Source organism: Capra hircus, chromosome 9 (genome assembly GCF_001704415.2).
Source record: "Capra hircus breed San Clemente chromosome 9, ASM170441v1, whole genome shotgun sequence".
Classification (NCBI taxonomy): domain Eukaryota; kingdom Metazoa; phylum Chordata; class Mammalia; order Artiodactyla; family Bovidae; genus Capra; species Capra hircus.
This window is the reverse complement of record NC_030816.1, coordinates 30922591-30944608: the sequence shown is the minus strand read 5'-3', so window position 1 is coordinate 30944608 and position 22018 is coordinate 30922591. Positions and strand designations below refer to the sequence as shown.

Sequence of the window (22018 nt, the reverse complement as noted above, 5' to 3'; positions counted from 1 at the left end):
CCATTTCCTTCTCCAAATCGACAACTAATGCACATAAAGCAATACAATTTCAATATCCAACTATAATATAGATAGAACTATCAAGAACATAGATCTATCCTATTGCTACTCACCCACAATCTTTCCCCCTCCTTCCTTTCCCTCTACTCTCCTGATCCTTGCTGCTCTTATACTTCTTTTAAGCCACCTTCCCATTCCAAAACCTCCAATTCTTCTGAGAAATAAAAAGAAAAAAGAAAACATTTACTTATCTATGCTGCCTGAGGTCTAGTATTATTCAAGAGTCATGAGTCTGATAATGTGATTATGAAGATCCGTATTGTTTTGATTAAAAAATGAACATTATACCAAAAAAAAAAAGTGACGTGACCCATGACTCAATACAAGATATTACCTTGTATGTTTCTGAATCATTAAGAGAAATCTAACTACTTGTGGAAATTAATCAGCACAAGGTGAGTTCCAAAAGTTCACTCCTTATTTCTAAATGATCCTTGGATTCAAGACAGTTGTACTTATTACATACCTACTAGCTTTCTTTTATTTGCTTTAAGCCTCTTTTAAAATTCTTCATTTTTTACTATTCCCAGATTCAGACAGCAAGTCCATTATTAAACTATTTACATTCTTCATATTTCACTTAAAGCTTGACTCAGTCTATACCTTTTTCATTTAACTACACCTATATGGAAGCATTTCAACACCTATATCCCAGCATATCTTGGGTCATTTTATTCTTCTTCCTGTAACTTCTTTAATTTCCTTAAATATTTTTGGAAGCACAATGACCAAAGCTCCCGGTAACAGAGGAAGCACAAAATTACATCATCTGTAGATAGATAAGCCCAGATTTGGGATTTGTTTCCAGTATGTTTCTGAAAAAGGATATTTATTTTAAATGTTTCTGAAAAAAATAGTACTCTGATATATCATCAGAATTATTTTTCACATAAAAAGGAAATCAATATACTTTAACTACTAGACCAAAGCTAAACAACATAACACAGTGGTCAACTGTATGTGGCAATCAGTTTGAAAGATGCCCCTTCAGGTAATCATGTGTATATAAAGATCTGTTTATAAAGATTTTAGAGACAGAAACAAAATTGAATAGTATCACAGAGTGACTTATTCATATTTTAAATATATGTTAAAAAATAACCAAATATACTATTATGTCATATAAAAAAATCTATTAATGAAAATATATAAATCTGTCCCATGCATCCAAATAGAAAGCAGAAATATTTCCAATAAAATATTTTAGCATTGATTTAAAATCCACTGTATTATAGAACTAAACTAGTGATTTCTTGCACAGAACTTTTAAAAAACTGCTTCAAGGCACTATATTTTCTTAAAGCTATCATATACTCAATGCTTAATAATGCAGAAAAATTCACTCACCATTTCAGTGGTGTGCCTTCATATTCAAACCATATCTCACTAATGTCTTCTTGTCTCATAACCTTCTGAAAGTGCTTTTTCACTTTGTCAGTTACCAACGTCAAATAACTTACTCTTGGCAAAAGCAACTGAAATGAAAATTTATAAAACCATATTTATTTACTATTTTTTTCAAAAAGAAATACACTATATGCTTTTAAACTACATTTTGAATATTCTGAAAAAGTCATGTTTTTTGCATTATTTTGAATATTATACACAAAGCAAATTGTTTTTTATAGAAAATCAAAGGCTAAAGGTTAAGATGACTTAAAATTTCTTATGAGGTCATTACTTGATGTATAGCTTATAGGGTAAATGCCTAGAATAAACAAGTCTATGTGTAATCCTTCTGTAAAAGTTTTTTCCAAATAAAAATACAACGCAATCAGAAGCCATACTATTTAGGATACTTATTAGTTCTATCAAACTTAACCTGAAAATCAATATGATCCACCTGAGTTAATTCAACTTCTGGGAAGATAATCACCTCAGTGTAATGTACACTTTGACTTATCAATCAAGACTTCTCAGTTAATCCATCGTATTTTGATAATCTACTGTGTACTGACTCAGTTGTGTGAAGAACACCAAGGCAAGGACATAATCTATCCTCATCTACAAGGCTAAAATAAAGTGGAGGTTAAAAAAAAAACTCCTAAAAAGTACTTACAAAACTACTTCACGGCAGCAACAGAAAGGCCTTTAAAGGTCAGCTAGAAGATTTCATTCGATAAACAATGAAGCCCACTATGATACCACAAATAAAATGATATGATGAGAAATAGTGAAAAAAGTGAAAGTGTCAGCTGCTTAGTCATGTCTGACCCTGCAACCCCATGGACTGTAGCCCACCAGGCTTCTTTGTCCATGGAATTCTTCAGGCAAGAATACTGGAGTGGGTAGTCATTCCCTTCTCCAGGGGATTTTCCTGACCCAGGGATCAAATCCATGTTGCCCACATGCAGGCAGGTTCTTAACCATCTGAACCAGCAGGGAAACTCCAAAGAGAAACAGTACTTGAGGGTTATTCTAACCATTGTATACAAAAGACTGCAATAAGATTCTAGACAGGAAATCTCTTAAGGAAATACTATATGAAATGAGAAAGAAGGAATGGAAAAGTAGGAGAGGCCTGGAAATTAGAACAAATTTTGGTGAGTGAACTCCGGGAGTTGGTGATGGACAGGGAGGCCTGGCGTGCTGCGATTCATGGGGTCGCAAAGAGTTGGCAAGGACTGAGCGACTAAACTGAACTGAACTGAATGAAGAAATCTGAAGGAGGTAAGAGACGTTAGATGACTAACTTTTGAGCTACACATTCACATCTTTAAATGCAATAAAGCACAAGCTTAGAATATAATGCTGATGAACTGGGGTCCTGCTAGTGTCAGTCGACACTAATCTGTCCTATGGAGGCTGGACCTACTTGGGCTTTGGAGACAGAAAAGTCTGGAAAGGAACACTGAGGATGGTATAGTAAGAACCGGAATAGTATGAAGGCCGTCAGTGTTATTCCCCCCAGGAAAGGAGCCTAGAAAGAAAACATAAGAAAGCAATGATTTATTTAAAGAACCTACAAGTAGATAAAAGGAGGAACTTGGCAAAAAATTCATGTATTCTCCTCCTTTGCAGGAGAAGCTCTAGCCATTTCTTGCTTTCCTAAGGTTCTGTTTTCTTTTGCTGGTAAAATGGTTTGTTACTCTCTTTCAGCTGCTTCTGTGAATGGAACTCTGCATCACTTTTCATGTTGCTTATTCAAAGTTATGTTTGTTTGATCAGTGAATCAAAGAGAATTATGTACTGGGCTGGGAACTATATACAAAGATAAATAGTCTGGTTCAGGGATCGATCTTAATCAATGAAGACAGAGGGAACAGGCTCCAGTTAGGTAAGACAACATTACAGTGGTCCTAGGGGCTACAAGGTAAAGGGTGTGAGTGGTAGCTGGAATGCTCCAGTATGGAAAAAAGGTGCCCATACTAGGAATAAGCTGTAGGATAGCAGTGTGAATTGAACAGAACATGAGTTCCTCTCTTTAAAAAATTTTTAAATTTTTTGGTCATGCCACACAGCAAGTGCAATCTTAGCTACCTGACCAGGGAGGGATCAAACCCACGCCCTGCTTTGGAAGCATGGAGTCTTAACCCCTGGACCGCCACGAAAGTCCCCAGAAGCTCTTCTTTTTATTATATAATGAAACAACTAAAATGTGATTAGAGAAGAAAAGAAAAAGGAAACTAAAAGTTACTAAGTATAAGGAAAAGCACTAGTTGTTTTACAGGAAGTATTATTATCACTTCTCTTTTACACACAGCTTAAATATTAGTAACTTGTCAAAACTATATTCTATTAAAGAAATCACAAAGAAAAACTCATTAGCATCACAAATGACAGAATCAAGTACAGATGTAACATGGACAGTCTCTAAGAAATTAAAATATCATGGTAAATTAGCCATTTTTTTTAAATAGATAAATATAATCTATTCGTCCAACAGTTCTGTATTATTAAATCCAGGACTTTAACCAGTTTGTTGGGCATTACATAGTTATCTACTCTGTAGAGAATGATATTCACCTACAGAGATCATAAGGAGGAAGATAAATCAGGAACAAATGAGTGTGGGTATCAGCTCTTGATTTTGGAAAGACTTACACTACATGTACAAGGTTCAGCTAGAATTGCTGAAAAATTCACAGAAGATTTTCATGATACAAACATTTCTTTCCAATAAGGAATGAGTAACATTAGAATGTAAGCTCCATTAAGACAAGGGTTTTCATTTGTTTTGTTCACGGCTAACATTCCCAATGGCCAAAATAGTGCCTGCTTTATAAGAGGCGTATAACAAATATTTGATAAAGAATCAGAGATGCCAAAGGTTAAAAGTATAACAAAAGGTCAAAAGTGATAAATTTTAAAAGAATGCTCATTCTTAAGACAGAATCCACACTCACACTAAAATGTAGCTGGAATCTTCTGTTCTACATTGGCCTGTGGGAGTAATCTGTAACTAATAAATATAGTAGCACTAAGAAAAAACTAGAATAGGTACAGATACAGTTTATCCAGTAAATATTTAAATACGTAAAATGGAAAGAAAATAACAACAAAAGCATCACCCTGCCTTCTACATTAGGATTGTATCACACAAGAATTTTCTTTGGTATATCTCATTGGTTTACTTCAAGCTCATTTTTTAAAACTGTGTTAAAATATACCTAGCATAAAATTTACCATGTTAACCATTTTAAGCAAACAGCTCAGTGACATTAAATACATTGACACCACTGTGACTATCCCAAATACACTGACACTGCTGTGTCATCCATGTGACACCCATGACTATCATCTCCAGAACTTTCCGTCAAATTCTGCACCTATTAAACAATAATTACCTCATTCTCTTCTTCCTCCCTAGTGGCTCAAACAGTAAAGAATCTGCCTGCAGTGCAGGAGACCCAGGTTCGATCCCTGGGTCTGGAAGATCCCTGGAGAAGGGCATAGCAACCCACTCCAGTATTCTTGCCTGGAGAACTTCATGGACAGAGGACTGGTGGGGTACAGTCCATGAGACACTTCTGAGCGACCATCACTTTCCCTTCTTCCTCCCAGCCTTCCATAATCACTTTTTAACTTTACGGCTCTGAATTAGACCCTTCTAGCAGGCAATGGCACCCCCACTCTGGTACTCTTGACTGCAAAATCCCATGGACAGAGGAGCCTGGTAGGCTGTAGTCCATGGGGTCGCTAGGAGTTGGACATGACTGAGTGACTTCACTTTCACTTTTCACTTTCATGCGTTGGAGAAGGAAATGGCAACCCACTCCAGTGTTCTTGCCTGGAGAATCCCAGGGACAGAGGAGCCTGGTGGGCTGCCATCTATGGGGTTGCACAGAGTCGGACACGACTGAAGCGGCTTAGCAGCAGCAGCAGCAGTTACATCTAAATGGAATCATAAAATATTTGTCCTTTTGTGTCTGGCTTATTTCACTTTCATTAATGTTTTTAAGGTTCAAGTTCTTTTAATACAAAAAGGATTAACCCCTCCAGGGATACTCTCCACTATATGGACTCTTATTCTTTTATTCCTCATTCACCACTCAGTATGACACACGTGATACATTTTTTTCCCCTCTGTATAGCCAATAAGGAATACATGTTTTATATAGTTGTATAGATTACTTGACTTCCGTGGTGGCTCAGCAATAGAGAATCCACCTGCAACGCAGGAGATGTCAGCTTGATCCCTGCATCGGGAAGATTCCCTGGAGAAGGGAATGGCAATCTACTCCAGTATTCTTGCCTGGGAAATCCCATGGACAGAGGAGCCCAGTGGGCTACAGGCCACAGGGTTGCAAGAGTTGGACATAACTTAGCAACTAAACAAAAACAACAGATTACTTATGTTTCAGGGGAAAACTGCCTGTAATATTATTTGTTTACACTAAATCCTATTTTGTCCAAGAATTTTCAGTTATAAAATTAGAGATTCACTTAACAAACAAACATAGAATTAAAATACACTAGAATCCTCTAGCAAACAGAATCCAACAACATATTAAAAAGATCACACATCATGACCAAGTGGGCTTTATCCCAGGGATGCAAGGATTCTTCAATATTCGCAAATCAATCAATGTGATACACCACATTAACAAATTGAAAGATAAAAGCCATATTATTATCTCAATAGATGCAGAGAAAGCCTTTGACAAAATTCAACATCCATTTATGATAAAAACCCTCCGGAAAGCAGGCTTAGAAGGATCATACCTCAGCATAATAAAACCCACATATGATAAACCCACAACAAACAAATTATCCTCAATGGTGAAAAACTGAAAGCATTTCCCCTAAAGTCAGGAATAAGACAAGGGTGCCCACTCTCACCACTACTGTTCAACACAGTTTTGGAAGTTTTTCCCACAGCAATCAGAGAGGAAAAAGAAATAAAAGGAATCCAGATTGGAAAAGAAGATGTAAAACTCTCACTGTTTGCAGATAACATGATCCTTTACATAGAAACCCCTAAAGACACCTCCACAGAATTACTAGAGCTAATCAATGAATATAGTAAAGTTGCAGGATATAAAATAATACACAGAAATCCCTTGCATTCCTATATACTAACAATGAGAAAAGAGAAAGAGAAATTAACAAAACAATTTCATTCACCACTGTAATGAAAAGAATAAAATACTTAGGAATAAATCTACCTAAAGAAACAAAAGGCCTATATATAGAAAACTATAAAACACTCTTGAAAGAAATCAAAGATGACACAAATAGATGGAGAAATATACCATGTTCATGTATGGGAAGAACAAATATAGTGAAAATGAATACACTACCTAAAGAAATCTATAAATTCAATGCAATCCCTATCAAGCTACCAATGGTATTTTTCACAGAACTAGAACAAATAATTTCACAATTTGTATGGAAATACAAAAAAACCTCAAATAGCCAAAGCAATCTTCAGAAAGAAGAAGAATGGAACTTGAGGAATCCACCTGCCTGACTTCAGACTATACTACAAAGCTACAGTCATCAAGACAGCATGGTACCAGCACAAAAACAGAAATATAGATCAATGGAACAAAATAGAAAGCCCAGAGATAAATCCACACACCTATGGATACTTTATCTTTGACAAAAGAGGCAAAAATATACGATGGAGAAAAGACAATCGCCTTAACAAGTGGTGCTGGGAAAACTGGTCAACCACCTGTAAAAGAATGAAACTAGAACATTTTCTAACACCACACACAAAAATAAATTCAAAATGGATTAAAGATCTAAATGTAAGACCAGAAACTATAAAACTCCTAGAGGAAAACATAGGTAAAACACTCTCTGATATAAATCACAGCAGTATCCTCTATGACCCACCTCCCAGAGTAATGGAAATAAAAGCAAAAATAAACAAATGGGACCTAATTAAACGTAAAAGCTTTTGCACAACGAAGGCAACTGTAAGCAAGGTGAAAAGACAGCCTTCAGAATGAGAGAAAATAATAGCAAATAAAGCAATTGACAAAGAATTAATCGCAAAAATATACAAGCAGCTCACGCAGCTCAATACCAGAAAAATAAACAACCCAATCAAAAAATGGGCCAAAGAACTAAACAGACATTTCTCCAAAGAAGACATACAGATGGCTAACAAACACATGAAAAGATGCTCAACATCACTCATTAACAGAGAAATGCAAATCAAAACCACAAAGACGTACCATCTCATGCTGGTGAGAATGGTTGCTATCAAAAAGCCTACAAATAATGAGTGATGAAGAAGGTGTGGAGAAAAGGGAACCCTCTTTCTTTAGGAATAAATCCCACTGTTGGTGGGAATGCAAACTAATACAGCCACCATGGAGAACTGTGTAGAGATTCCTTAAAAAACTGGAAATGGAACTGTCATACGACCCAGCAATCCCACTGTGGGGCATACACACTGAGGAAACCAGAATTGAAAGAGACACAGGTACCCCAGTGTTCATCACAGCACTGTTTACAATAGCTAGGACATGAAAGCAACCTAGCTGTCCATCGGCAGATGAATGGATAAAAAAGCTGTGGTACATATAGACAATGGAACAGTACTCAGCTATTAAAAAGAATGCATTTGAATCAGTTCTAATGAGGTGGATGAAACTGGAGCCTATTATACGAAAGAAAAACACAGATACAGTATATTGACACATATATATGGAATTTAGAAAGATGGTAACAATGACCCTATATGCAAGACAGCAAAAGAGACACAGATATAAAGAACAGACTTTGGACTCTGTAGGAGAAGGCAAGGGTGGCATGATTTAAGAGAATAGCATTAAAACATGTATATTACCATATGTGAAACAGACAACCAGTCCAAGCTCGATGCATGAAACAGGGCACTCAAAGCCGGTGCACTGGGACAACCCTGAGGGATGGGATGGGGAGGGAGGCGGGAGGAGGGTTCAGGATGGGGGACACACGTACACCCATGGCTGATTTATGTCAATGTATGGCAAAAACCACTAATTACTATAAAGTAATTAGCCTCCAATTAAAATAAGTAAGTTAAAAAACACACTAGAATTCTGCTCCATTTCAATGTGTGAGGCATCACACTAGGTGATGAGGACAGAGCAGTGAATGAGACAGAAAGAGCTCTTCCTCTCATGAAGCTACAGGCTTAAGAGGAAGACAGTAAAGACAAAACTACAGACGCGATGAGTGTGAAGAAGTAAAGGATGTCATAGGCGCAAACAGCAAAGAAATTTGCAGGAAAGCTCAAGGAAGGCCTTTACAGGAAGTAAATTTTAAGGCAAGAGTCAAAAGGGAAACAGGAACGAACCAAACATAGGTGGATTTGGATGTCTGGGTGTGAGTAGGGGTGGGAGATACTTCTGTTCATTCTAGCAGAGGGAACTGCAAGGAAGGTATGCTGTGAATACAGAAGGACAAAGAATGGCACATGAGGAATTATGACAATTTAGGACAGAATAGTACTGAAGGAGTAAGGGACCAGACCATGAAGAACCTTGTAAACTACATTAAGGATCCTAAAGGCAATGAAAAGCCACTGAAGGTTTCCAGCTGGCAGGTGAAAAGATTAGATATGTGTTTTTTTCTTTTTTTTTTTAGGTATGTGTTTTTAAAGATTATTCTAACTGTGCAGACTGGAAAACGCAAAGAGGACAGGACTGAAACCAGGGAAATCAGCTAATATTATAAAACCCCTCAGTTTTCAAATGGTCTGAAATCATGGCATATGAAAGGTATAAGAAAAGTGTGAAATATCTGAGATGCAGAATCAGACAGACCCAATTATGGCTGAATGTCAGGGATATAGGATAAGGCACTATCAAAGGATGAGTTCCATGTTAACTTCTGTAAGAGTAATTAATTAGCTAGATGATAAAACAACAGAAGATGGCAGATGACCAGGTTTTCTGGAGTAAAGATGATGAGTCCAGCTTGAAACACACTCAGTTTGAGTTCCTTTGAGACATCTAAGTGAGGTTATCAGCAGAAAGACAAAAAGATCTGGAGCTCAGGAGAAAAATTCCGGGGAACTGTTAAGATAAAAATGCTCAACAAAGACACAAAAATGGAGTGAGAGCTCTAGTGGGGGAAAAAATAGAGAAAGAGAAAGTCGCTCAGTCATGTCTGACTCTTTGCAACCCCATGGACTATACAGTCCATGGAATTCTCTAGGCCAGAATACTGGAGTGGGTAGACTTTCCTTTCTCCAAGGGATCTTCCCAACCCAGGGATTGAACCCAGGTCTCCGGCATTCCAGGCAGATTCTTTACCAACTGAGCCACAAGGGAAACCCAAGAATACTGGAATGGGTAGCTTATCCCTTCTCTAGCAATTCTTTCTGACCCAGTAATTGAACCGAGGTCTCCTGCATTGCAGGTGAATTCTTTACCAACTGAGCTATCAGGGAAGCACCCCCCGCCCCACCGGAAAAAAAAAAACAAAACAGAGAAGTGGACCAAAAAAAAAAAGGCAAAGCAAAGGGGACCACAGGAGCAAAACCAGGGATGAGGCACTGCAGAGCGAGAGGACAGTGTAATAAAACCCAGTAAACAGCCAACAACATCAATAGGGCTGAGAGATCAAGCAAATCAAAGCTCAAAAGCAGACTCTAGGTCTGGTTAAAAAATAAAAAAATTTTAAAAGATGTCATTAGGGACTTTGACAAGGACAGTTTTGTTGGAGCAGTGTGAAAATATGATTACAGTGAAGTAAGTGGTGGAAGGTGGGGAGGAGACAATGAGTACAGACAATCCTTTTGATAAGTCTGGCTGTGAAGGAATAGCAAGTGGTTGAAAGAAAGATGGGGTAAAAGAGGTTTGTTACAGGATAGGAAGGATCTGAGACAATATAAATGCTGCAAAGAAGTTGTCAACAGACAGAAAAAGTTCAAAGCAAAATAAATAGAGAAGGCAGAAGATGGGATCCAGATGGAAGGTAGGGACTTGCCCGAGAAGAAAGGGCACCTCTTCCATTAAAACAAGTGAGAAAAAGTGAATCTGTGCAGATACGCTTTCACCTCTCTGTGCAGATACGCTTTACAGAGTTGCTGGCAGAAAGTTAAGGAAGGTCCTGTCACGTGGTTTCTGTTTTCTTTATGAAGTAGGAAGTGAGGTGAGGGCTCAGAGAAGGAGTCCTAGCAGAGGACAGACACAGTTGATTATGGACTGCTGGGAAAAGTTTAGGGTCTACTCATCAATTACCACACATCTGCATGATTACCTCTGGTAAAAAGTCACAAAATATGAATGCAATTTAGTGTGTATGTTTTATATTGGATAATCTAAAGGAAAAGTAACAGTTCAAATGAATATAACAGAAACAACAAAAACTGAAAAGTTGCTTTGTTTCTAGGAAAGTTCCTTGCTAATACTCTCTGTAATATAAGATACAATTCTCAATGATTATGACACACAGAATTGGCTGAAAGATTTATACAGAGCCAACAAATCAAAATGCAGAAATAAACAGAAATATATCTAACATTAATAAGCTTTTCCAATTAAAACAGAAAATCCCAGAAGACTCTGAATAAAAATGATTTAATTTACAAATTTGGTACAGAGTGGATATTTTAAAATTCAGTTTCTAAGAAAGAAGCTATAAACATTAATAAAAGGAAGCTACATTCCCATTCACCCATCCTTCTTGCACCTCTACCTGAACACAAATGGATGCTTCAGGTCACAATGACAACCCTGTTATATCACCTCACCTGAACGCTAAGAATGTTTGGGAAAGAGGTCTACTAGCTCTCAGGCCAAATTTTCATCCCATTTCATCTTCCTCTATAAAACAGTATCATTATAATAACTCAAAGCAATTAAAAATACATTCAAGCTTAATTTACAACAAGGAGATATGTGAACTAAAATCATATTGGCACTAAAATGTTTACCGATAATAATTCTAATACTAAAACCACTGCTAGTGTTTTTGTATACAGCATTTTCTTTTTTCAGTTCCATTCAGTAGCTCAGTCGTGTCTGACTCTGCGAGCCCATGGACTGCAGCATGCCAGGCCTCCCTGTCCATCACCAACTCCTGGAGTTCACTCAAACTCATGTCCATTGAGTTGGTGATGCCATCCAAACATCTCATCCTTTGTCATCCCCTTCTCTTCTCACCTTCAATCTTTCCCAGCATTGGGGTCTTTTCAAATGAGTCAGCTCTTCGCATCAGGTGGCCAAAGTATTGGAGTTTCAACTTCAACATCAGTTCTTCCAATGAACACTTAGGACTTATTTCCTTTAGGATGGACTGGTTGGATCTCCTTGCAGTCCAAGGGACTCTCAAGAGTCTTCTCCAACACCACAGTTCAAAAGCATCAATTCTTCAGCACTCAGCTTTCTTTACAGTCCAACTCTCACATCCATACACAACTACTGGAAAAACCATAGCCTTGACTAGATGGACCTTTGCTGGCAAAGTAATGTCTCTGTTTTCTAATATGCAGTCTAGGTTGGTCATAATTTTTCTTCCAAGGCGTAAGTGTCTTTTTATTTCATGGCTGCAGTCACCATCTGCAGTGGTTTGGGAGCCCAAAAAAATAAAGTCTAGCACTGTTTCCACTGCTTCTCCATCTATTTGCCATGAAGTGATGGGACTGGATGTCATGATCTTTGTTTTCTGAATATTGAGCTTTAAGCCAACTTTTTCACTCTCCTCTTTCACTTTCATCAACAGCCTTTTTAGTTCCTCTTCACTTTCTGCCATAAGGGTGGTATCATCTGCATATCTGAGGTTATTGATATTTCTCCCGGCAATCTTGATTCTAGCTCATGCTTCATACAGCCCAACGTTTCTCATGATGTACTCTGCATAGAAGTTAAATAAGCAGGATGACAATATACACCTTAGACGCACTCCTTTTCGTATTTGGAACCAATCTGTTGTTCCATGTTCAGTTCTAATTGTTGCTTCCTAACCTGCATACAGATTTCTCAAGAGACAGGTCAGGTGCTCTGGTATTTCCATCTCTTTTAGAATTTTCCACATTTTATTGTGATCCACGCAGTCAAAGGCTTTGGCATAGTCAATAAAGCAGAAATAGATGTTTTTCTGGAACTCTCTTGCTTTTTCGATGATCCAGTGGATGTTGGCAATTTGATCTCTGCTTCCTCTGCCTTTTCTAAAACCAGCTTGAACAACTGGAAGTTCATGGTTCACGTACTATTGAAGCCTGGCTTGGAGAATTTTGAGCATTACTTTACTAGCATGTGAGATGAGTGCAATTGTGTAGTAGTTTGAGCATTCTTTGGCATTGCCTTTCTTAGGGATTAGAATGAAAACTGACCTTTTCCAGTCCCGTGGCCACTGTTGAGTTTTCCAAATTTGCTGGCATACTGAGTGCAGCACTTTCAGAGCATCATCTTTTAGGATTTGAAACAGCTCAGCTGGAATTCCATCACCTCTACTAGCTTTGTTCGTAGTGATGCTTCCTAAGGTCCACTTCACTTCACATTCCAGGATGTCTGGCTCTAGGTGAGTGTTCACACCATCACTTTTTCTTTCTTACACTTCAGTATTTATCTGACTCTTTGTGACCCCATGAACTGTAGCCTGCCAGGCTCCTCCGCCCATGGGATTTCCCAGGTAAGAACACTGGAGTGAGTTGCCATTTCCTTCTCCACACTTAAGTATGCATGCGTTTAAAGAGCAAAATCTGAATTATGCTGCATGGTTTTAAAGTTCGGTTCTTTGGTTAATATTTATTATATGCCTGTCACCCAATAATCTGCAAAAATATGACCACAATGAAGTTACTTTTGGGTGAAGAATTAGGAATAATTCAAGGAAAAAAAAATCAATTATTACTAAAAACAATCTTCCTCTAACAGTTAATCTTATTATTCTACCATTTTTAATTCTATTAGAAAACTTACCCTCTAGTTCTCACAATGGTCTTTTCATATTTAAAACAGATTTATAAATAAGGAAGGAAAAATATTATATTCTTTACTCGCTTTTTTTAAGTGCAGAAAATGTGTCAAACATCATATTCTGATTTAAAAGTAAACAGTCTTAAATCATATATCTCTTAGCTTTCACTACTTTGACCAACTGGACACATGCACACTCCTTCATGTAAGTACTATTAGAAAGCTGCCCAAGGTTAAAAGTTTTCATTAAAATAGCAAAAGCTAGTTTGGAAACAAACTTAAATGATATCCTAACCCAAGTTACTGAGGGAGAAGAGTAAAAATACATCTAATAAATGAAATGTCTCTAAAAATAAACTATGATCACTTTTCATTTTTAACCATGGAAGTTTTTCTAAAGGTGGAAAACTGCTGAGTTTCCAAAGTAAAAATGATTCAAATTTATATAATTAGTTATGATTATCTGAAAAAGTACAAAAGACTACCCAATTTCTCTGAAAGTATCATTCAGTAAGAAAACCCAGAGAATTTAAACAAACCCCCAACATGGGGGTGGACAGACTTTCATGCACTGAGTATCTACCATTTGTGTGACATATTCCAGATTCAAGGATGCACAGAGAAAAACAAAACAGTTCCTATACCCAACAAGTTAGAGGACGGGCCCCTAAAAGAGCTTCCTCCAGCCATCTGACTATCCCCAGCTGGGGCAGGCAGGGGACGAGCGCTGCCTCACCAGCACACAGGAGAGAAAGCCAAGGGCAAGCTCTACTAAAGTGAAACAAGAGACGGTCCAGCACCACAGATGTATTTCCACTTCTCCAGATCTTCCTGAGTAAATAATAATATGTGTGCATGCATACTAAGTCGTTTCAGCTGTGTCTGACTCTTCGCAACTCCATGGACTGCAGCCCACCAGGCTTCTCTGTCCATGGCATTCTCCAGGCAAGAACACTGGAGTGGGTTGCCATGTACTTCTCCAGGGGATCTTCCCAACCTGGGAATCAAACCCGTGTCTCATGTCTCCTGCATTGGCAGGCAGGTTCTCTACCACTAGCGCCCCTGGGAAGACTGTGTACCTGAGACACAAAGGAAAAGCTAAACTGACAGTAACTGAGAATATCTTTGCCTACTGGGGACTATCTAGTGAAAAGGCAAGATACTATTATCCCTGACTGACAGATGCTTAAGTCTGGATCATATCGCCAATTGCAAAAGGAAAAAGAAAAGCAGACTAAAATCAAAAGATAACTGCTACTCTCGTTTTAGAACAGATAATACACTAACTCAAATCCATAAGCCTACATGCGACAATTTGTATTAAACAATATATTTCACATTATCTATATTAACTCATGAACATATGAAGACACACCCACATCCATATGTTCATTCAGCTATCAAAAAAAATTTAAATAGTTGCTTTGAATACAAAAGAACCAAATCTGAACCTATCATTTTCAAAACATCTTCCTGTTAAAAAAACCACACATAACTTATGATTCATTATCATATACTATAGATGTGTAAGAAAAAGAAAGTCAAGACGGTCCCATATCAACATGTCAGCAGTGCTTTTATCCTCTGAGCAGTAGGGTTAGAGGTGATTCTTACTTCCTCCTTTTCACAGATCTGGGTCTCCTAATTTTTTTTTTCCATGATAAGCACATATTAATTGTATCACAAGAGTTGAAAACCAGCCTCCTGGTTCTTAAGAGCCTTCTCTACAGAAACGGACAAAGTTCCGACATCCCATTTGCCACCACCAGCATACTTACATAATATGGTTCTGCCTCACGTTCAGTTATCTCATCCTGATACAGGGTGAAGCAAGTTGGAATTCGTCCAAACCACACATCTCGAAGCACATCTTTGTCATCTGTCATTCTTCCAGTGATGAAAGCAGTACATATAGGCTAAATTATTTTCAGCCAAAGCCAAACTGAAAATAAAATGAAGAGTACTGGTCTGATCCTTGTAAGAATAAACAAACGTGCTCCAAAACAAAGATTATAGGAAATCAAGAATGCCGTAAAGATTGTTCACTTCAAAAAACTAGATGATGGCATTCTTTAGCATGAATGCAAAATCAGTACAACAAATTCCAAATGTGAAGCTATTATTTATTTAAAGAGATCAGGGAAGTAACCATTGCAGAATTACATATACAACTAACAAACCACAGCCAAAGTGAAACTATACTTGCAACATTCTCTCAAGCCCCAAAAAAGTATACTGCTTATCTAAAGTGAACTCTTCACTGTAACTTTTGTCTCAGTTTTCTCATCTATAAAATGGGAATAACAGCACTGACCATGTAAGAGAGATATGAAAATTAAATTCATACATGTAGAATACTTACAGTAATGCCTGTAACACAGTACTAGTAGTATAAGATGTATCTGTCATCATAATTTATAGAACCAACAAGAGCGTGTCTCAAAAAATGTTTAAAAGTCAAAAACTTCAAGAACTTAGAATAATCAAAAGCATTATCTAGTGTAAACTGGAATTAGTAAAGGAAAATACAGCCAAAAATTATGCAGTGAGATTGCTAGTAACACTCTCGATAGAGTCACAGTTTGATCTGTGGCAGATGCTGAGGGCTTCACGATGATGATGACAATGACGATGGTGGTGATCATTTTTTAAAAACCTCAGGCATATCTGACTCCGCAACCCAATGGATTGTAGCCCACCAGGCTCCTCTGTCCATGGGGATTCTCCAGGCAAGAATACTGGACTGGGGAGCTATTCCCTTCTCCAAAGGATCTTCCAGACCCAGGGATAGGACCTGAGTCTCCTGCATTGCAGGCAGATTCTTTACTGTCTGAACCACCAGGGAAGCTCCTACAGGCATTGCCCAGAAGGTACTATTTACAGATCTGCTAAACATACCATGCACTTTCATGTCCTTTCCATAGCTGTGCTCATGCTGGTGGTTCCTAACCCTAAAGTAGCCTTCCCCACCTTGTCTTCAACTGGGACAGCCTTCTGGATCCTGCTCAAAACAGCCTTTCTTCTATGCATGAATCAGGCAGAACCTCACTGCACCTTTACTTTTCCCCTACTGCAGCAGGATTTTCAATCTCGTATTCTCTCCACCATACCATATTAACTGCCAAACATCCCTTTCAACTCCAAAATGTCCATGGTTATACTTAAATGTTACTTTGTGAGTGCTTTCATAGGGAGGAGGGGAAGAAGTTAAATATTAACAGAACTTACAGTGTTCAGGGAAGAATTTTAAAAGATACTGAACTTGAAGAATGGGTAAAATATGGACAGAAGAAAAGAAGACAAATAATCAATACAGCATCAGCAAAGACAGGAAGTGGCAGGAGCAATATATGAGCCAACTTTTTAGGAAACATATTGGGAACAGCAGTAGACAATGAAAGAGCTGACACTGTGACGTGGTCTACTACCACACAAGATTTTAAGCAAGTCACTTTACTTCACTAAGTCTCGATTTCCTTAACTGTAAAAGTTACCTGGGTTGTTCTAGAGAAAAAAATCTATAAAGTATGTGACATGGTACTGGACAGAGTAAGTGCTGAGACATAAAAGCAATTATTATTCCTTTAATGTCAAATTTGTAAATATATAACATAACTAGATCATGAAAGTGAAGTGAAAGTGAAAGTGAAGGTGAAGTCGCATCTGACTCTTTGCAACCCCATGGACTGTAGCCTACCAGGCTCCTCTGTCCATGGGATTTTCCAGGCAAGAGTACTGGAGTGGATTGTCATTTCCTTCTCCAGGGGATCTTCCCAACCCAGGGATTGAACCTGGTCTCCCACGTTGTAGACAGACACTTTACTATCTGAGCCAACTAGATCATGAAGTATACCAAATAGATAACTGTAGGTTTTCAATTCTATCCAACAAGCTGTGAGGTTCTATAACGGTGAAATAAAAACAGTTATCTGGTATAGTCAGAACTATGGCTTTTCCAGTAGTCACGTACAGATGTGACAGTTGTACATAAAAAAGGTTGAGAGCTGAAGAACTGATGCTTTTGAACTGCGGTGCTAGAGAAGACTCGTGAGAGTCCCTTGGACTGCAAGGAGATCAAACCAGTCAATCCTAAAGGAAATGAACCCTGACTATTCATTGGAAAAACTGATGCTGAAGCTCCAATACTTTGACTACCTGATGGAAAGAAAAGACCCCGATGCTGGGAAAGATTGAGGGCGAGAGGAAAAGGAAGCGACAGAGGATGAGATAGGTTGGATGACATCACTGACTCAATGGATGAGAGTTTGAGCAAACTCAGGGAAATAGTGAAGGACAGGGAAGCCTGGCATGCTGCAGTTCACGGGGTTGCAAAGAGTAGGACATGACTTAGCAAATGAACAGCAACAACAAATCTGGCGGCAGTGCACAAAAGGCACAAAAGGAGATCTGAGTCAGAGAAAGGATAGCCAGGAAGCAACGTCTGCAACTAAGGCATAAAATAATGAGTGCCTGGCCTAGACTGGTAGCAGTGGATTGAAAACAGATAGGAGGCTTTTCCAATGAAGAACAGAAGCTGGTAAAAAGACCGGCTGAGGGATAAAGACAAGGACTGAAAAGATTTAAATGCTTACAGCAGGCAACAGAGTAAGGTAGTTAAAGAGGTTTTGAAACTGGACTGACATGGGTTTCAACCCTGACTTCCTCATATAAGCTGTGAGTCCTTGGACAACAAACCTGACATCTCCAAACCTCATATCTGTAAACTGAAGATAATTCTAATGTCACAGGTTGCTCTGTGTTTAGCACCTAGTAACCAACAACTGGAAAAATGGAATATGTATTTAATTTCATGGCCCCTCTGCTTGCATACCCTTTGCCCCTTCTCTTGGCGAATTCTTAATCCTCTTTTAAGAGCTAACCTAACATCAGTTTCTTGAGAAGCCTTCCACTAAGCAAACTACAATCTAATTACTTATTATTTATCTTTATTGTTATACGGTATAACAACACACTGCAGTTATGTGTATCTTATCTGACTCTTGCCCCTCCCAAAACTGAACTGTGAGTTCCTGCACAGCAGAAATTGAGTCATATATACCTTTGTATCAGGGAGGGTAGCACAATTAGCACATAGTAGGTTCTGGAATTTTTGTTAAACACTGGAAAATATATAAATAAAATACATAAATCCCAAGGTTACACTAGCTACTGAAGAAACTTCTCCACCTAAACTCTTTCCTAAATTGGTACAATCACACTTTAAATTCAGTGAATTTTATCATTTTAGAAAAATATTTTTCCCTCTCATACATACACAATGATATCAAACCACGCATCCAACTTGAAGGTAACATTTTCAAAGAATAGAAATCTCAAACCATGATACAGTCTACTAGAAATAAGCTTCTTTAGGGCAATGACTACTACCTGACTGCTGCTGTATTTTCTGCATCTAATTCACAGCCTGCAAAAATGGTAGGTGTGTCCAAAGAAAAACACTTAGCAAACAGTATAGTGAGTATGATAAGAATGTAATGCACAATTAACCATCCCTTTTACAAACCAAGAACGGCTAACCTACTACCTGAAGCTGTTTTTTTGCTGACAAAATCCCCAACTATCCACAGATTACTTAAAATATCAAATACCTACTACTAGTAAATTTGTAAACATCTAAAAATCTGCTGGCTGGTCTCCCTTTAAATTCAAAAGTGGGCTCTGGGTACAGCCCAGGGTTCTCAAGTTTCCCTAGTCCATTTATTCTTCCACTGTCCCAGATCAACTCTCTCGTCTCAACTTTTCACATCTCCTCCCTTACTCTCTCTCAGCTAAAGACTTGGCTTTTTAACTATTTCCTTCTATCTTGTTACTAAGGATCACTAGTTTCGAACAGGGGTTTTAATGAACAGGCCCACCCCTATCCTGGGGGATATAGTCTGTAACTCACCCCAACCTCCAAATGTTGAAATGTCCTGAAGTCCTTGAACCCTGCCTTTGGAGATCTCTTAGGGTTTTAAACATCATTTACACATTAGCAATTCCCACATTCACATCTTCAACCTAGACTTCTCTTCTGAACTCTGGTTCCACATACACTACTGTATACTGACATTTCCTTTGGAAATTCAGCAAGTGCCAAACAGAAGATGATTTCAGATCTCCCTCTCTCCTCTTCCTAGTACTCTGTGATCCTCCCCAAACCACTAAGCGGTAACTCCATTCTTTAGTCGCTCAGGCCTTAAATCTGGGAGTCAACCATGAGCCCTCTTCACAGCTGACCAGCTCTAGCTTAGACACCAGTCTAGAACCTGGCTATGTCTCACCACCTCCACTATTACCACACTGATCCAAGTCACTGTGGCCTTTAACTCAGATAAATGTCACAGTCTACCAACAGAGGTCTCAACATTTCTGCAGAGAGATAACATAATCAGAAAAAAAAAAAAATTTTAAAACACAAGTCAGATGAGTTCACTCCTTTATTCAAAACTTGTGTTGTTTAGTCCCTCAGTCGTATCTGACTCTTTCACAACCCCATGGACTGTAGCCCTCCAGGCTCCTCTGTCCTTGGAATTCTCCAGGCAACAGTACTGGACTGGGTAGACATTCCCTTGTCCAGGGGATCTTCCTGAACCAGAGATCCACACTGCAGGTGGATTTTTTTACCACTGAGTCACCTGCGAAGCCACTCAAAACCAGACCATCTCATTCAAAGTAAAAAGTAAAAGTGTTAAAAAAAAAAAAAAAGATCTTACCAGGCCCTTATATGACCTGGGGCTTCCCTGGTAGCTCAGTAGGTAAAGAATCTGCCTGCAGTTCAGGAGACCTGGGTTCTATTTCTGGATCAGGAAGATCCCCTGGAGAAGGGAATGGCAACCCACTCCAGTATTCTTGCCTGGAGAATCCCATGGACAGAGGAGCCTGGTGGGCTACAGTTCATGGGGTTGCAAAGAATCGGACACCAGACTGAGCAACTAACATTAACTACCTACTCTGACCTGCTTATCTACATCTCTCTCCAACTTGCTTCCCCGGTGGAGCCAAACTAGCTGATATGCTCCTGCCTCAGGGACTCTGGCTGTTCTCCTGGTCTTTTCCACTCTACATGGCACCCTTCCTTATCATTACTAGGTTTCTGCTCAAATGTCATCTTCTCTTAGGCCACCACTGTAACTTCCTACACATGACACCAGCATGTCCCATTCCCCTTCATTATTTTTTCTCCACAGCACTTTTCACCACTCCACTTCACATATAATTAACTTTTAAATTAATGTCTCCCCACCCCAAACCTCAAAGTGAACTTCATGACGGCAGCGATTTTTATCATCTTCTTCACTGTTTATTGTTTTGTTTATTTTGTGTTCAGTGCCTGGCACATAACTGGCACTTCGTATCTGTTAAATTAATAAAGTGAGTCTACACTTGAAGCTTGTACATTATTCTAAACTCTCTTATCCATATAGTATCATTCTGTTCGTTTTTCCCCAATTTTAATCAGCATACCATGGTGGATCAAAGAACATGGTCAAATCCAATATAAAATCCTAAAATTTCCCTCAACTGCTGCCCTTAGCCCAACATGTTTACTTTCAAATTCAAAATTCAATCAACAACTCCCTTTATGGAAATCACAAAATAATTCGGTTCAGACCCAAGTACACACAGTCCCCAAAACTCCGAAATTTATCAAGTAAATTCTAGAAGGCTTTAGAACCAGTGCCGTTTGACAGCCTCTGGGTTCTGATTCTTGCTAAAAACATGTTGTGCCTCCACACCCTTCAGAAAAATCTAGAACCAATCCAGTTTCCCTAAGCTCCTCAACTTCAGATGTGACTTGAAAATGATCCAAAGTATAATTAAAGTATATGAAAGTGCTTTGCCAACGGGAAATTGATTTTTTTTGGCACTAAATATTATTAAAATGAGACTTAATAAATGCTTTGAGGAGATAAACTGGGGGAAACTCCACCGATTTCGGATAGAATCGAACTGCCTATGAAATATCTACGATCTAAATAACTACTCCACGAAAAATGCAGGTCCTGAACTAAACTCTAGAGCCTGTGATGAGACCCAGGCTTCCTACCTTAGAAAGGAACGGATGTATTCCCTCCAGAGATCACACAGGCTACACCCTCCCAGCCGGCGCTAGGGCTCCGGGGGCGGCGCCTGGGCAACGCCACCTTCCTCGGAGGAACCACCTTCACCCGCCACCACCGCCCGGGGGAGCGCTCCTCTCAATGCACACGCCCCTCCTTTTTACCACACCTACCTGGCACTTCCCCAACCCTCTTCCTGCAGGCATTCCCTCACACTGGGGTGACAGACACACACATACCCTACTAGAAGCGCCGGCTTCTCCTCCGGCTTCCTGCACAGGTGAAGACGCCGGGCGGAGGAGAGAGCCCAACACACTATCCCGCCGAGATGCACCAGCCGGGAGTCCCGATGGCCCGCGCAGCCGCAGAAGGCACCTGCGCGGAGGTCGGAGTAGAGCCCAGCTACACTTCCGCCCTCCGGTATCCAGCAAAGACGGCCCCCAGTGCCGCGGAGCCCTGAAAGCCCACCGCAAGTCCAGTCACCCTCGGCGCCCGGAGATGACGTCACGAGACCCCACGTGGCCCGCACTCCGCCCCCCCGAGTTCGGCCCAACCCTGCACCGAGGTTGGAGCCAGACTTGAGCATGC

At 39.2% G+C, this 22018-nt stretch overlaps 1 protein-coding gene across 3 annotated transcripts in view; it reads right to left on the bottom strand.

Moving 5' to 3' along the window:
* ATG5 (autophagy related 5) overlaps positions 1–21784 on the bottom strand; it is a 114880-nt gene extending 93096 nt beyond the window's left edge. The window contains exons 1-3 of one of the 3 annotated variants that reach the window (XM_005684610.3): positions 21670–21784; positions 15146–15309; positions 1408–1535 (exon numbers count right to left, since the gene is read on the bottom strand). In XM_005684610.3, the coding sequence (XP_005684667.1) occupies positions 1408–1535; positions 15146–15253 (236 nt within the window). In that variant the 5' untranslated portion in view covers positions 15254–15309; positions 21670–21784. Of the gene's footprint in view, positions 1–1407; positions 1536–15145; positions 15310–21417; positions 21604–21669 lie in introns of those variants that run through there. The other 2 variants (XM_018053113.1, XM_018053114.1) reach the window with 2 other exon arrangements.